This window comes from Echinops telfairi, unplaced genomic scaffold (genome assembly GCF_000313985.2).
Source record: "Echinops telfairi isolate 266 unplaced genomic scaffold, ASM31398v2 ScPeMD7_4225;HRSCAF=4972, whole genome shotgun sequence".
NCBI classification, from domain to species: Eukaryota; Metazoa; Chordata; class Mammalia; order Afrosoricida; family Tenrecidae; genus Echinops; species Echinops telfairi.
In genome coordinates, this window is record NW_022108124.1 from 17,403,010 (window position 1) to 17,416,271 (window position 13,262).

A 13,262-nucleotide genomic window follows, 5' to 3' on the forward strand; every position below is an offset into this window, starting at 1 on the left:
GAGGCTGTAACTCTGTATGGGAGTAGAAGGCACTTCTTTCTCCCATGGAATGGCTAGTGGTTTTGAACTGCTGACCTGAAAGTTCACTTCTGTAAAAATTACAGCCAACTTTAAACCAAAACTATGCCTTGAAGTCTCCTTACAACCAAATGATAGCCTAAATTCATTTAAAAACTCTGCCTTCAGAGCTGCTACGGCACAGAGAGGACTGCAGGGCCAACAACAGCTCGAGACACAGCGTCCCCTCGCTGGAGCACCCCGAGGCAGAGGACAGCACTGGGGACACACGGCGAGTAGTTAGTCCAGCCTGAACCCCGACAGCGGGGTGCACCAAGGAGGGAACATAACAGATCAGCAACAGGAGCAAAGGCAAGTCACAAAGCCCAATGAACCCCCAAAATAGGCTTCAGGCTAGGAGAGGCAGCTCCCAGAATCCCCCCAGGACCAGTGGGGAGGCAGTTATAAAGGTCAGCGGACAGACCTGGAATTCTGTATGCATTTTTGGGGTTTTTTGCTAGTTATTACTTTTTCTTTTTCTATCTTCAATCTTTTGTTCTCATTTTGTTTTGTCTCCGTTATTGTTGGTTTTCCTGCCGATGTAAGACAGGCATGGGAAGCAAGCTCGAGGAGAAAGCCATGGGACCGCTGGTCTGGAGGGACCTGAGGGGAGGCAGAGGTCCTGGGGGAGTTGGAACAACAGCAATCTAGGTGAGAGGAATCATTACGAGGCAGAAGAAGGTAAAAGGAAACAGAGGCCTAGATACATATATTTATATGGTAACACATTGAGGAAACAGACGGACTTTGGGCTTCTCCTCAAGCCCTCCCTCAATGCAAGGACACTTTGTTCTAACAATTTGGCATTCTGTGATGCTCACCCTCACAGCACCATCACAGAAGACAAATGGGTGCATGAGCAAATGTGGTGAAGAAAGCTGATGGTGCCTGGCTATCAAAAGATATAACATCTGGGTTTGGTTTTTTTTTGTAAATCATTTTATTGGGGGTTTGTACTACGCATCACAATGCAACCATACATCCATTGTGTCAAGCACATTTCTACATCAAGCACATTTCTACAGTTGTGGCCATTATCATTTTCAAAACATTTTCTTTCTACTTGAGCCCTTGGTATCAGCTCATTTTCCCCCCTGCTTCCCCCACCCTCCCTCCTTCACAAACCCTTAATAATTTATAAATTATTACTATTTTTTCATGTCCAATGTCTCCCTTCACCCACTTTTCTGTTGTCCGTCCCTCAGGGAGGGGTTACATGTATATCACTGTGATCAGTTCCCACTTTCTCTCCCCCTGGTATCGCTACTCTCATTATTGGTCCCGAGGGATTTATCTGTCCTGGATTCCCTGTGTTTCCAGTTCCTATCTGTACCAATGTACATCCTGTGGTCTAGCCAGATTTGTAAGGTAGAATTGGGATCATGAAAGCGGGGAGGAAGCATTAAAGAACTAGAGGAAAGTTGTATGTTTCATCATTGCTACACTGCACCCTGACTGGCTCATCTCCTCCCCACAACTCTTCAGTAAAGGGGTATCCAGTGGCCTATAGATGGGCTTTGGCTCCCCACTCCGCATTCCCCCTGTCATTAACAATGATATGATTTTTTTGTTCTTTGATACCTGAGACCTGATACCTGATACCTGATCCCTTCGACACCTTGTGATCACACAGGCTGGTGTGCTTCTTCCATGTGGGCTTTGTTGCTTCTCAGCTAGATGGCCGCTTGTTTACCTTCAAGCCTTTAAGACCCCAGATGCTATATCTTTGGATAGCTGGGCACCATCAGCTTTCTTCACCACATTTGCTTATGCACACGTCTTCAGTGATCATATGGGGGAGGAGAGCACACAATGATTTGATTTTTTGTTCTTTGATGCCTGATAACTTATCTCTTCCGCACCTCGTGCTCACACAGGCTGGTGTGTTTTTTCCATGTGGGCTTTGTTGCTTCTCAGCTAGATGGCCGCTTGTTTACCTTCAAGTCTTTAAGACCACATTGGGGGATGCGGGGGGGTGGGGGGGGTGGGGGGGGTGGCAGGAAGGGAGGAACAGAACAGACTACAATGATTGATGCATAACCACACACACCCCTTCCTCAGGAGGACGGACAACAGAAACCATGGGGGAAGGGAGACAGCGGTCAGTGTGAGATATGAAAATCAAAATAATTTAAGCAAAACAGTAAAAAAGAAAAACCTGCCTCAATCGTTATGATGTTCTTTTGGTCATTTTCATCTCTATGGGATCAAATTGAGGTCAGTAACTTGAAAGATTGCTTCTCGGCCTGTTGGTAAAATCAAGTGTGGTAACTTGAAAGATTAGAAGGAGCCTGGTGCTTATGTTAATGCAGAAGGAACAACTGGGAAGTTCACTCCAGCTTGAAGAACGGCATCAGTATCACTCACTTGCCTCTTGAACTGGCACATTCTCAGCAACCAGGACATAAATACACCCAAAGCCCTGTGGGGCCATTCTACTCTGTCGCACAGGTTGCTTTGAGTGGAAATCAACCTGAAGGCTCCCGGCAACCACGCCGGCTGAGGTTTCGGCCTTGTGCATGAACTTGGACAGAAGTAATACCTTACACTTCTGTGTCACAGCAGACTGGAAGTAGCCAAGTCCTGTGGGTCTGTGGACTCCTCCGGAGGTGGCCAGGTCCCCCAGCGACATTCCCAGGAGTCGTTTTCAGCAGGAACTCTCCACCAGCGTGGGAACAACTGCCCCTTGTAAACAGTCTGCTGCTTCGAGATGAACTCCTCAGGAAGTTCTCGGGGCGTATAAAGAAGTCGAAGGCCTAACACAGACAGACCTCTGCACACCCCTGCTCCCCGCAGCGCTGTGCACAAGAGCAAGACGATGGAAACCACCTGACGGCCCACCAGCAGAAGATGGATAAAGAGGCGGCGGTACATGCACACAACGGAGACTGTGCCTCACTGAACACACACACATTGACGCCACAACACACTTCAGGGCGTGGACGCCACAACACACTTCAGGGCATGGACGGGGGGTGGGGTGGTGGGGTGGGGCTGATCAGCAGTTTAGACTGTTGAATACAAAACTGATGCCCTGAAATGGACAATCCCAACTCACCATTGAAGATGTGTTTCTGAGGGGGAAAAAGTTCATGGAAAAGAGAGAATTAAAAGCTAATGGGATTTTCCTTTCTCTCAGCTCCTTAGGTAATACATCAGCTTTGAAAGAGCGCTCCAAAGTCCTATTCCACACCCCAGATTTTAAAGCAGACCCACTTGTATCTGCCAGTGAGGTTGCATCAGGCCCCCTCCGTGAACCACCAGGCCTCTGTGCATTTTATCAGTGTTTGCTCATCAGATTTGCAATGTTGTTAGATACTGTGATGAATGGGCTTGTCGTTGTTTCCCTTCAGAAATTCACGATGACTGTTGATGGACACCAGCGACCACCAGGAAAATGTGGCCTAGACCCATGGTGAAACGGGTAAGAGTGGACGAGGAATTGCTGCCTTCGGATTCGTTTGGGAAGTTTCCTTAGCAGTTAAAAGGAACACAGCATGTTTGTGATTTTAGGTCAGAGAACAAGAGTGTTTGGTAAAGAATAATGACAGAGAGATGCTTGCTCTTTTGAGTCCCAGGAAAAAGCAGATAAATTGTCCCCTTGTGTTGTCAGTCCCCAAAGCATAAACACAGTGACCACCACCCACCAGAGCAGAACGCAGAATGATGCCGAGTCGCTGGCACCCCATAACGTCATACGAGATCATGAACGATCCTTTCTCACCTCTCTTTTTCCTAATGTAGGAAGGTCCCCTCCTTCCTTTCTCCTTCAAGGAGACAGGGTTATTTTTGTTGGACCGGATCCAGTCTCTCGCCTGCCCTGCAGCACCTGTCTCGTGAAATGGCTTCCTCTCGGAGAGCAACAGTGCTGTGTGGACACCAGGCCCTTCCTGGTGTGGACACCAGGGTGTCTTGCCCTTTCCTTCCAACTGCCTTCTACAATGACTCTTCAAAACACATATTCCAGGTATATCATTTACCAGGAAGGCAAAATCCCATCAAATATGCAAACAGAGTTTTTAAAAAAGGAGCAATGCAAAATATACTATTTAGCCAACAACAGACTGACACAAGATATGATTTCATTTTTTTTTTATGAGTGCCGAGCCCCTGGGCATGTCCATCATTGGTCTATTTAAACAATGCTTCTAACTTCTACCTCTAACAAAGTCCCCCTGCAACAGTTACACTTTCAAAATAACTGAAAATAAGGAGCCACAATCTTCCTGACAATTTGGACCACAGGCAGCAAAATATTCCTACAGATATGCCAAATGGCCAGTACTTAACAGTCAGGAGGTTATAGGAATCCATGTGTGGACAAATGAAACACAAAATTAGGAGGTGAAGAGCACACATCAGTGGTTGGTACTCTGTGTGACCTTGTATCACCCCGCGCTTTACATTTTGGAGAATTAAGAGTGTCCCACAATGAATTTTAAAGTGGCAGCAAATGAGACTCCAATTCTTCTCAAAGGTATTTCTTGGGGCTATTTGCTTAGGAGAGCAGAAGTGACATTTGCCCCCGCCCCGACTTAAAATACACATTGAACCTTCGATCAATAGAACCCATTTCCAGCAGGATGACTACACATCGCTGGGCAGGATTGCTCACTAGCTGACAGTCATATGCTCACTGATGTCACAGTGACTGTTCGGCAGACCAGGGCAACAGGCAGGAATTCCCAGCCTCCACCCTCGGCTGAACTGCTTTGATTTCTCACCAGTCAATGCAGGTTGCCGAATTGCCAGGCACCAACCACGAGTGATACTGCCGCTTTAGAATAACAGAGGTATTTGGTATGGAAGCAATTCAAAACTGATTTCAGCTTTCACTTACCTCGATGGCGATGACAATCAGAATTAGGTCCACTTTTGAATCTGGAAAGACTGAGTTCACTTGAGGGGACATTCCGATCAGAGCGCAGTTGGTGACCACAGATATAACACTCATTGTCTCAAAGGCCAACTGAGAGAAGAGAAAGAGGGAGAAGAAACGTGAAACAACAAACTGCAGTGACTGTTTCCAGAAGTCCTCCTCCTCGTGCTTCGGACCTAAAAGCAAATGGGGATGGCAAGGAAAGTCTCTGTTTCTAAACATTCCAAGTACATTTTAACCGTTTTCTCTGTCATGCTATGATCCTCTTTGGCTGAAAACATGATACTGGTAGAATGTACTGGTATTCTAGACATCTCTGGATTGAGTTTCCCGGAGGAGAGCATTATCTTCTCCCACAGAGATGGCCAGGGACTTGCAAAGCCCTCCTGGAAGAAAATCCTGTGAAAATCACTTTATTCACCTTCTAAAGGGACTCTGCCGTCAGACTGCTGATGTAAAAGCCCCACAAGCAAAGAGGAAGAGGACTGCAGAGAGTGGACTTTGTGTGACTGTCCTGTTGGTAGATCAACACTGACCCACTCATCCAATGAGGATGATCAGTGGGTCCCCCAGGGTGCTGCTCTCCCACCCCCAGGAACCTCCACCCATACCAGCCTACACAGAATTCCTCCTGGGGTGTATTCTCCATGTTAATCGCAGAATATGTGATAGACACAGTTGTAGATTGCTTCAATGTTATAATTCTTAGATGATATAGATACCAGCTTAAAAAACAAACAAACCTGGCTCATAAAACCTTTCCATGTTGAATTATGACATTGTGAGTCAGAGCACTTTTTATTTTTGTTAACAGCAGAAACCTTTTGTGTTTTCCTTCCTTTTCCCTTTCCTATTTCATTCTCAAGAAGAATTCGTAATAGAGGCTCAAAATACCAAGGACCACAACACTGGAGCTAACACTCCGGAAACTGCCGCCACGGGCAGCAGTGAAGACCCCAGCAGTGATGAGAGCCATAGCTCATGTTCGTAGCATGTGCACGAGATCACGTGTCCTTGTGACGGCGTGGTCATGGCAGCTCAGACTGGATACCACGGAGTTGGTGCCAACACACAGCAACCCTGTGACAACCAAACAGAACACTGCCCCCCACCCCCAACCCCTGACCTGGGCCACCCTGACAATCGTGCTGACGCACATTGTTGCAACCACTGTGTCAAGCCATCCACCTGGTTGACGGTCTTCCTCTCACTGACCAGGCGTCGTGTGCTTTTCTGGGACCTGGTCCCTCCGGATAGTATATCCAAGGTACATGTAGTGAAGGTTCAGAAACAAACACGTGTATACACTGAGCTTCTGACATTTTGGTTACTATACTACACGGATTTTTTTAAATTATAAAATTATGCAGAGACATGGCACAGTTTTATGGGTGGTCATTTTGTTGTCACTCAGGGAGTGTCACCCAGGTGTGGCTTGTAGCCCCGTACCTCCCAAGCGATGCCACCAGTACTGGTTAATGTTCATGTGATGCAGACTAAAAAGCCAAGCCTCTGTTATTCGGCCTTTGAAGAAGCCCGGCCTGCTAAAATGACTGGCATCTTTAGGGTTTGCACAGAGGAGTCTGAGACCCCAGGAACAGTGAAAGCACACGCCGCAGCCTCCTCAGGTCTGAGCTAGGAATTGGCACCAGGCACTTTGACCACTTTGTATCAGCAAAGTAGGTCATAGAGTTGGCCCTGATCTACAGGGTCTCAGAGATTCTGTGGAGCCCTCCGAGAGGAAGAGTTGCAGGGATGTACTGTTAAGAGTGTGGACATAAGGAGTGAACGATTGTGGTAGGCCACCTACACCATTACTATCCCAAAACTCGCCATTGTCTTTCCTTGGGTTCAAAGTTCCAGATTTCAATGCGGTCTTCGTAAGATTCATACACGTTGATAATCATACTCTTAGACGGTTTTTCACTTTTGTTGCAATTATAAATAAAGCCTTTACTTCCATGCATCTTCTAATGGTTACCTATATATAATAAAACTGCTTACTTTTCTTTATTGTATAGCTTACTATGTCTTCTTTATGTAAACTTCCAGCTGTTTCTCTGCGTTCTCCTAGGCACAGAATCCAAGGATCATATCCCCTCCAAGTAGTTTTATTTCCTCCTTTCAAGCTTTCAGACTTACTCTTCTTTCCCTTGCCCAAATGAGTTGGTCGATTAGTAACTCCAGCAATGAGCACGGGCATTCTTATCTTTTAATATGCCACTGGTTCAATCTGTCATTGTCACATTGAATAATTTTAGGACAACATTTCAAAGTAAAGGTGATGTGTGATTTCACTTTAACTGAAACTTTCATTGAGATGACTATAAATTAATATGCACAGTTGCAAGATGTGGCACAGAGGAAATCCCATGAATCTCGACCAGTGGGTACCTGGTAAAACTTTGCAAAGCCACAGTGAGACCAGAGTCCTCAGGTTGTGCAAAGCAGTAAGTCAGGCTGCTAACTGAAAGGTTCAAAGTTCAAGGCAACTGGAGGCACCTCAGAAAAGTCTGGTGACCTACTTCTGAAACATCAATCACCGAAAATCCCTATGAAGCAAAGACACCTACGTGTAGCAGCCAACGTAGTGGCAACTGGTTTACAGCACCACAAAAGACTGCTGGCGATACTCGTACCAGAGTCCATTCTGATCACAGTGATCCTGCCTATGGGACAGGGGAGAACTGCCTCTTGGGGGCTTCCAAATCTGCAACTCGTTTTGGGAATAGAAAGCCCCTCTCTTTTCTCCTATTGATATTGATACAATCCATTAATCTTAGATGTCCCTGCTTTTACTTGTGCTCAAGCGTGTGTGTATTCAAGTTCCATACAATCACGTGGTTTTCTGTATCCATCCCTGTATACAGGATGCTGCATGTAGTGATGCACCCCTACATTCTACTGTCCTGGGTGAGCACACCCCCGCCTCCTCAGAGCTCATAAATTGGTGTCTATTTCTAAAATGTTCAAAAATGTTGCATAGAATAATTCAGTAGGTAACCTTAGGGGATTGGCATGTTTTACTCCGTATTAGGCCTTGCTGTTTCTTCTAAGTTGTTAGGATATCATTAGTTTCTTCCATTTTATGAGTAGGACTTATGAATCTGAGTTCTTTTTGCCGAATGGTACTGTGAATTGAAACCGACTCAATAGCAGCGGAGTTTGGCGTTCACTCCACGGTTATGTATGGGCCACAGATTTTGTAATGATTTACTTCTTCAAAGACGTCTGGGCTAGTTCTAGGTTTGGCTTACGACACAGAGTTGCCACAATGTACAGATTACTGCATGACTGTTGCTTTTCATTTCTGTGTGATAAGGGACCAGGTGAGCATTTGTGGGATCAGACAGTACTTGTACGTTTAGTTTTATAAGCGATTGCAAAAGACTGTTTTGCAGAATGGCAGAATCATTTCACACAACCTACCAGTCCCATGTGAAGGATCCAAATTCTCTGTCTTCCTGCCAGCTCAGTGCCGTCGTGATTCTAGACATTTGGATGGGTGTGCAGGGCTGGCTCTTTGCGGTTTTCATCTGCACTGGCCTCGCAGCAAACATGTGGGGCATCTGACCGTGTGTTTCTTTGAATGCCGCTTGCACATCCTTTTGGTGAACTGTCTGCTCATCTCTTTCCCCTGTTCTATTTGGATTGTTTGATTTTCACTGTCGAGCTCGGAGGATCTTGTTATAATCTTTGTACAAATCTTTTGTCAAATACACGATTTGCAAATATTACCTGCCAGTCTGTAGCTTTCTCTTTAATCTTCTTAAGATGGGCTTTCACAGAATAAACGTGAAACATTTTAGTGAGGTCCAATTTACTGTGATTTTTTTTTTTTTTTAATGAATCCTGCTTTTGGTGTCAAATCTAAGAACTCTTTGCCTCCTCTGAGATCTTGGCAGCTCCCCCGCCCTTTTATTTCTACCTAAAGTTTTATGGTTTTGTTGGAAGTTGGGATGTTAGCATGAGGTATGAGGCTTGCTTTCCATTTATTTTTAATGCTTTGATTCACGTGATGCCTGATTCACTTTCCTTATTGTGTATTAGTATTTTAAGGTTACAAATTGTCCTGTGAGTTCTACGCTAGCTGTGTCCCACAACTTCTGATATTATTTTACATAGTATATACTCTAGGGATCCTGCAATTTCTAATTTGATTACCTCTTGGCCCAAGTGCTCCCTAACTCAGAGTTTATTTTTGATTTCTAGGGAATGTGAGCATTTTGTTTGTTATAAGTTACTAGGTTTGACTTCATTTGTTAGAAAATGTGGTCTATGCGATTTATACTTAGTGGGTTTTGGACGGTTCTCTTTGGGTTAACATGGTCACTTTTTGTGAATATTCCATGGGTAACTGAAAAGGTGTTGTTTCTCCCTCAGGTACACAATGTATTATTAGAATTACTTTAAAGTTATGCTTTATTTTTAAAGACAGATGAAAACGAAGCCTAGGACACTGTGTTGCACCAGAGAATACGTGTGAAAGTGTGAAACAGACAGTACATGACGAGGGTGTGTCCAGAGAGGCAGGGGCTGCCTTAAAGGGGTCCCACTACCAAATCTGAGACATCTGAACAAAACAACTAACAGTAATAGACTGTAAACCACAGGAAAACAGTAACAAAGGCAAGGAGTCCTTACCAATGACAAATGGATGACTGGGTGGATGGAGGATGCGGGAGGAGCAGGGCTTTTACTTACAAACAGAACGCCAAGTGCCATTTCACTGTGGCGGGAGCTGCTTGTTCTTGGATTGGAGAAATTAACAAGCACAATGGATGAATGCTGCTCCTCCCAAGGTAGCGTTTAGATGAGGAGCAGGTTAACTGCATGCTTGGCTAATTGTAACTATCCCTCGACTGCCTAACTGCAAGGGTGAAAGGCGCAGAAAAGGGAAGAACAGGGCACCACCTTGACTAGATGATTAAAACATGATAAAAACAAGGGATGGTGTACGTCCCGAGCCTCCAGATACAGTGCTTGGGGAAAGACACACAATCATGTGCCAGAAATGTGTAACCCGAATCTATGCAAAAGGGAAAATCGGAAAATTCAAATAAAAGAAAAAGAGAACTGTATTCTTTAAAATGGTCAATGTCATGAAACATCTGGAAAGGTTGTAGGAATGTTGCAGGTTCTGGGACACTAGAGCGTCAAACAATTAAACGTGGTGCCTGACTTGAGACTAGATCTTACACTGAAGGAGGAGAAACAAGTGCTAAAAGGGCATTACTAGACCCATTGAGAATTGAAATACAAATAGATTATTCTATTATCAATCAAATTATTAAAGTAAAAGATGATGCTGTGGTTAAGTAAAAGACTACCATTGCTCTTTGAAAGCTGGAGGATATATATATATATATATATTTTTTTTTATTTTTTTTTAATTTAAAGATTAAGATCCATGATAAATGTAGCTTAGCCTACAAAGATTCAGGAAAAACAGTGTATGTCTGTCCCTGTCTGCGTCTGTCTGTCTGTCTGTCTGGGAGTCTGTCTCTGTGTGCCTGTGTCTGTCAATGTGTATCTGCATGTCTGTGTCTGTCTGTCTCTGTGTCTGCCTGTCTGTTTCTCTCTATCTGGCCCTGTGTCTGCCTGTCTGTGTCTGTGTGTCCTTTTGTCTGTGTCTGTGTTCTGTGTCTCTGCCTGCCTGTCTCTGTCAGTCAGTCAGTGTCTGTCTGTGTGTCCCTGTGTGTCCGTCTGTGTGTGTGTGTGTGTGTGTGTGTGCAGAAGATCACATCAAATAACCAAACCCCCTGCCGTGGAATCCCTTCTGACCCCAGTTGGCCCCACAGAGTGGGTTTCTGGGGCAGTACATCTTTGTGGGAGTGGACAGCTTCATCTACTCCCAAGGTGGTCTCAGACTGCTGACCTTGGGGTTACAAGGCCAAATATACCCCACCAGACCACCTGAGCTCCTTGCAGGGAAGTCAAACAGAGACAAAGTGAACAAGCGATGAAAGCAGTAAACTGTTCACAACAGACAAAGCTCGGCAGAGGGTGCTGTGCTTATTCTTACAACTTTTCTGTAGATTTTAAATAATTTCCAAATGAAAAGTTACCAATCTATCCTTTCCCTTCCCAAGTTTACACCATTGCTTTCCAATCTGCAAATCCAGGGTCTGACGGTTTTCTGTTAGAAATATTGCCCTCTAGACTTAGACCACAGACTTGAATTCAGAGGCATTTGTTTAATTCATTCAATAGGATAAATTTCTTGAGCAGGTCATGCGCCAATCAACACATGCTGCTTTGCCCTTAGGAGCCCTGGTGGCACAGTGGTGGCACAGTGGTGATCACAGTGGTGGCACACTGGGCACAATGGTGGCACAGTGGGCAGTGGTGGCACAGTGGTCACCGTGGTGGCAGTGCGTGGCACAGTGATAGCACAGTGGGGGCACAGTGGTGATCGCAGTGGTGGCACAGTGGGCACAATGATGGCACCATGGGCACAGTGGTAGCACAATGGGTGCAGTGGTGGCACAGTGGGCATGGTGGTGGCACAATGGGCACAGTTGTGGCACAATGAGTGCAGTGGTCACAGATGGTGGTGGCACAGTGGGCACAGTGGTTAATCCCACCAGCTGCTCAGTGGGAGAAAGCTGCGGCCAGCAGTCTGCCGTTCTGAAGTTTCCCTGGCAGCCCTGGCATCCCACTAGGGCAGTTCCCCTGCGCTGCAGGCCGCCGTGAGTCAGAATCAACTCGATAAGCTGGTTTGGGTGGGGTTTTGCCCCCTGATGACTTAAGCTCCAAGCTGGGGTTTCACATTTGAAAATTTTCTCAGAGATTACATTTTAACCCCCTGCCAAATTTGTCAATGGAGAAAAGAGACACCCAAAGAAATGTGCAAGAAGTCACACAGAGAAAAAGAGCTGAGGGCACGCTGCAAGCTTGTGATGGAGGGGCACTTGAAATCCAGTGTCCCCAATCTCTCTTCAAGCCCACCTCGGTCCCCTGCCCGGGCACCCACTGGCTGGTAACCCAATCACATGGTCTAATTTGTTTATATAAGAAAGAGTGAATTCCTGTGTCATATACGTACCTGCCATACACCAATACTGGCAGAAGGTTCTGAGAAGGGACGTTTGAAGACTCTGCACATTTTTAAGGCATCTGAATTGACTTCAGTGAAGTTATTTAACACAGCAAAGGCCGCTGCTAATGGGTACACACAGGAGAAAAGGCTCACATAACCAAATTGCAGAAACAGTTCCAAATAATCATCAAAGGTGCCCTGAAAAAGGAAACCACAAGAAGAAAACAGGCCCTGGGTTAATAGCATATCATACGAGCAGACTTTCCAAATACTATATCCAAGCCACTGGCTTCCAGCCGTTTAACGGATATCAGAGTTTCTCCAAACTCCTTTCTCTTAAAACCACAGAGAACTTATTAAAAATGTAAAGGTGAATTTCTGCATACGTCCTTGAAATCAAGAAAGAAAAAATGATGTAGCTGCTCACGTCATCGTACCTATTTGCTAATATTTTTCCTAAGGCAAATTACAGCAAAGCCAAAGGCGTTTGTGGTGAGCGTAACCAGAAGTGCCCAGCTTGGCTGTGAGAGGTCTTGCATCCTCTGCCCCTCACCTGGCAGACGCTCAGCAGCTCGCTGGGACCCTCCCTGAGAAGACAAGAGCAACACTGGTGGCGGTGACGCCACTGAGACCGACAGCACAAGGGCCTCCAACAGCTCGTGCCTGCAGAACGCCAGGAGTGGAAGGGGAAATAAAGACAAACATTATCCCCATCAACTCTGTCTCCTGGAAATTAAACAAAAATTGGAAATAACCAGGAAAGTATATAGTAAAAAAAAAGAAAAGAAAACCACTGAACAGTGGTTTTCCGTCAGAACAGCGAACTATGCTCCCCTCGTTGCAGTCGTCTAGAACACAGCGATGCACATGACCACGAACAGTGTGAGCCGGGCGCGACCACGGATCTTTCAAAGCCTCAAGGAAGAATCCACACTCGCCAAATACATCACAGTCCCGACTTCTGCACAATGTATTGTCTTCTATCAAGTATAAAAATCCTCAAACACAGTTGCAGGGTACTGGGAACAGCAGCACGTATGTGCAGACGCTCTGGCATGTGGCCCAGCATGAGTCCACGGGATTCTACCCTAGTCTCCTGGGCTCACAGGATAGCAACATGCCCCAGGGGAGCTGGTGGGTGGAACGTTCAGTTTGGACAGGTGGGAGCAGTTTCTAAACCACTCTTTGGCTGCATTTGGCTCTCAGAAGTATTTCTTTACGCTGTGTTGCAATATCTGGACAGGTTCTTAACATCTTCCCAGTGACAGAGCAGCGTTTCGTTCC

General features: G+C 45.6%; 1 protein-coding gene across 3 annotated transcripts in view; it reads right to left on the reverse strand.

Annotated features, from left to right (window-relative positions):
- ANO10 (anoctamin 10) overlaps positions 1 to 13,262 on the reverse strand; it is a 186,535-nt gene that overhangs the window by 142,276 nt on the left and 30,997 nt on the right. For all 3 annotated transcript variants that reach the window (XM_045295089.1, XM_045295090.1, XM_030886940.2), the window contains exons 9-10: positions 11,985 to 12,176; positions 4,898 to 5,026 (exon numbers count right to left, since the gene is read on the reverse strand). In XM_045295089.1, coding sequence (XP_045151024.1) covers positions 4,898 to 5,026; positions 11,985 to 12,176 — 321 coding nt within the window. The remainder of the gene's footprint in view (positions 1 to 4,897; positions 5,027 to 11,984; positions 12,177 to 13,262) is intronic.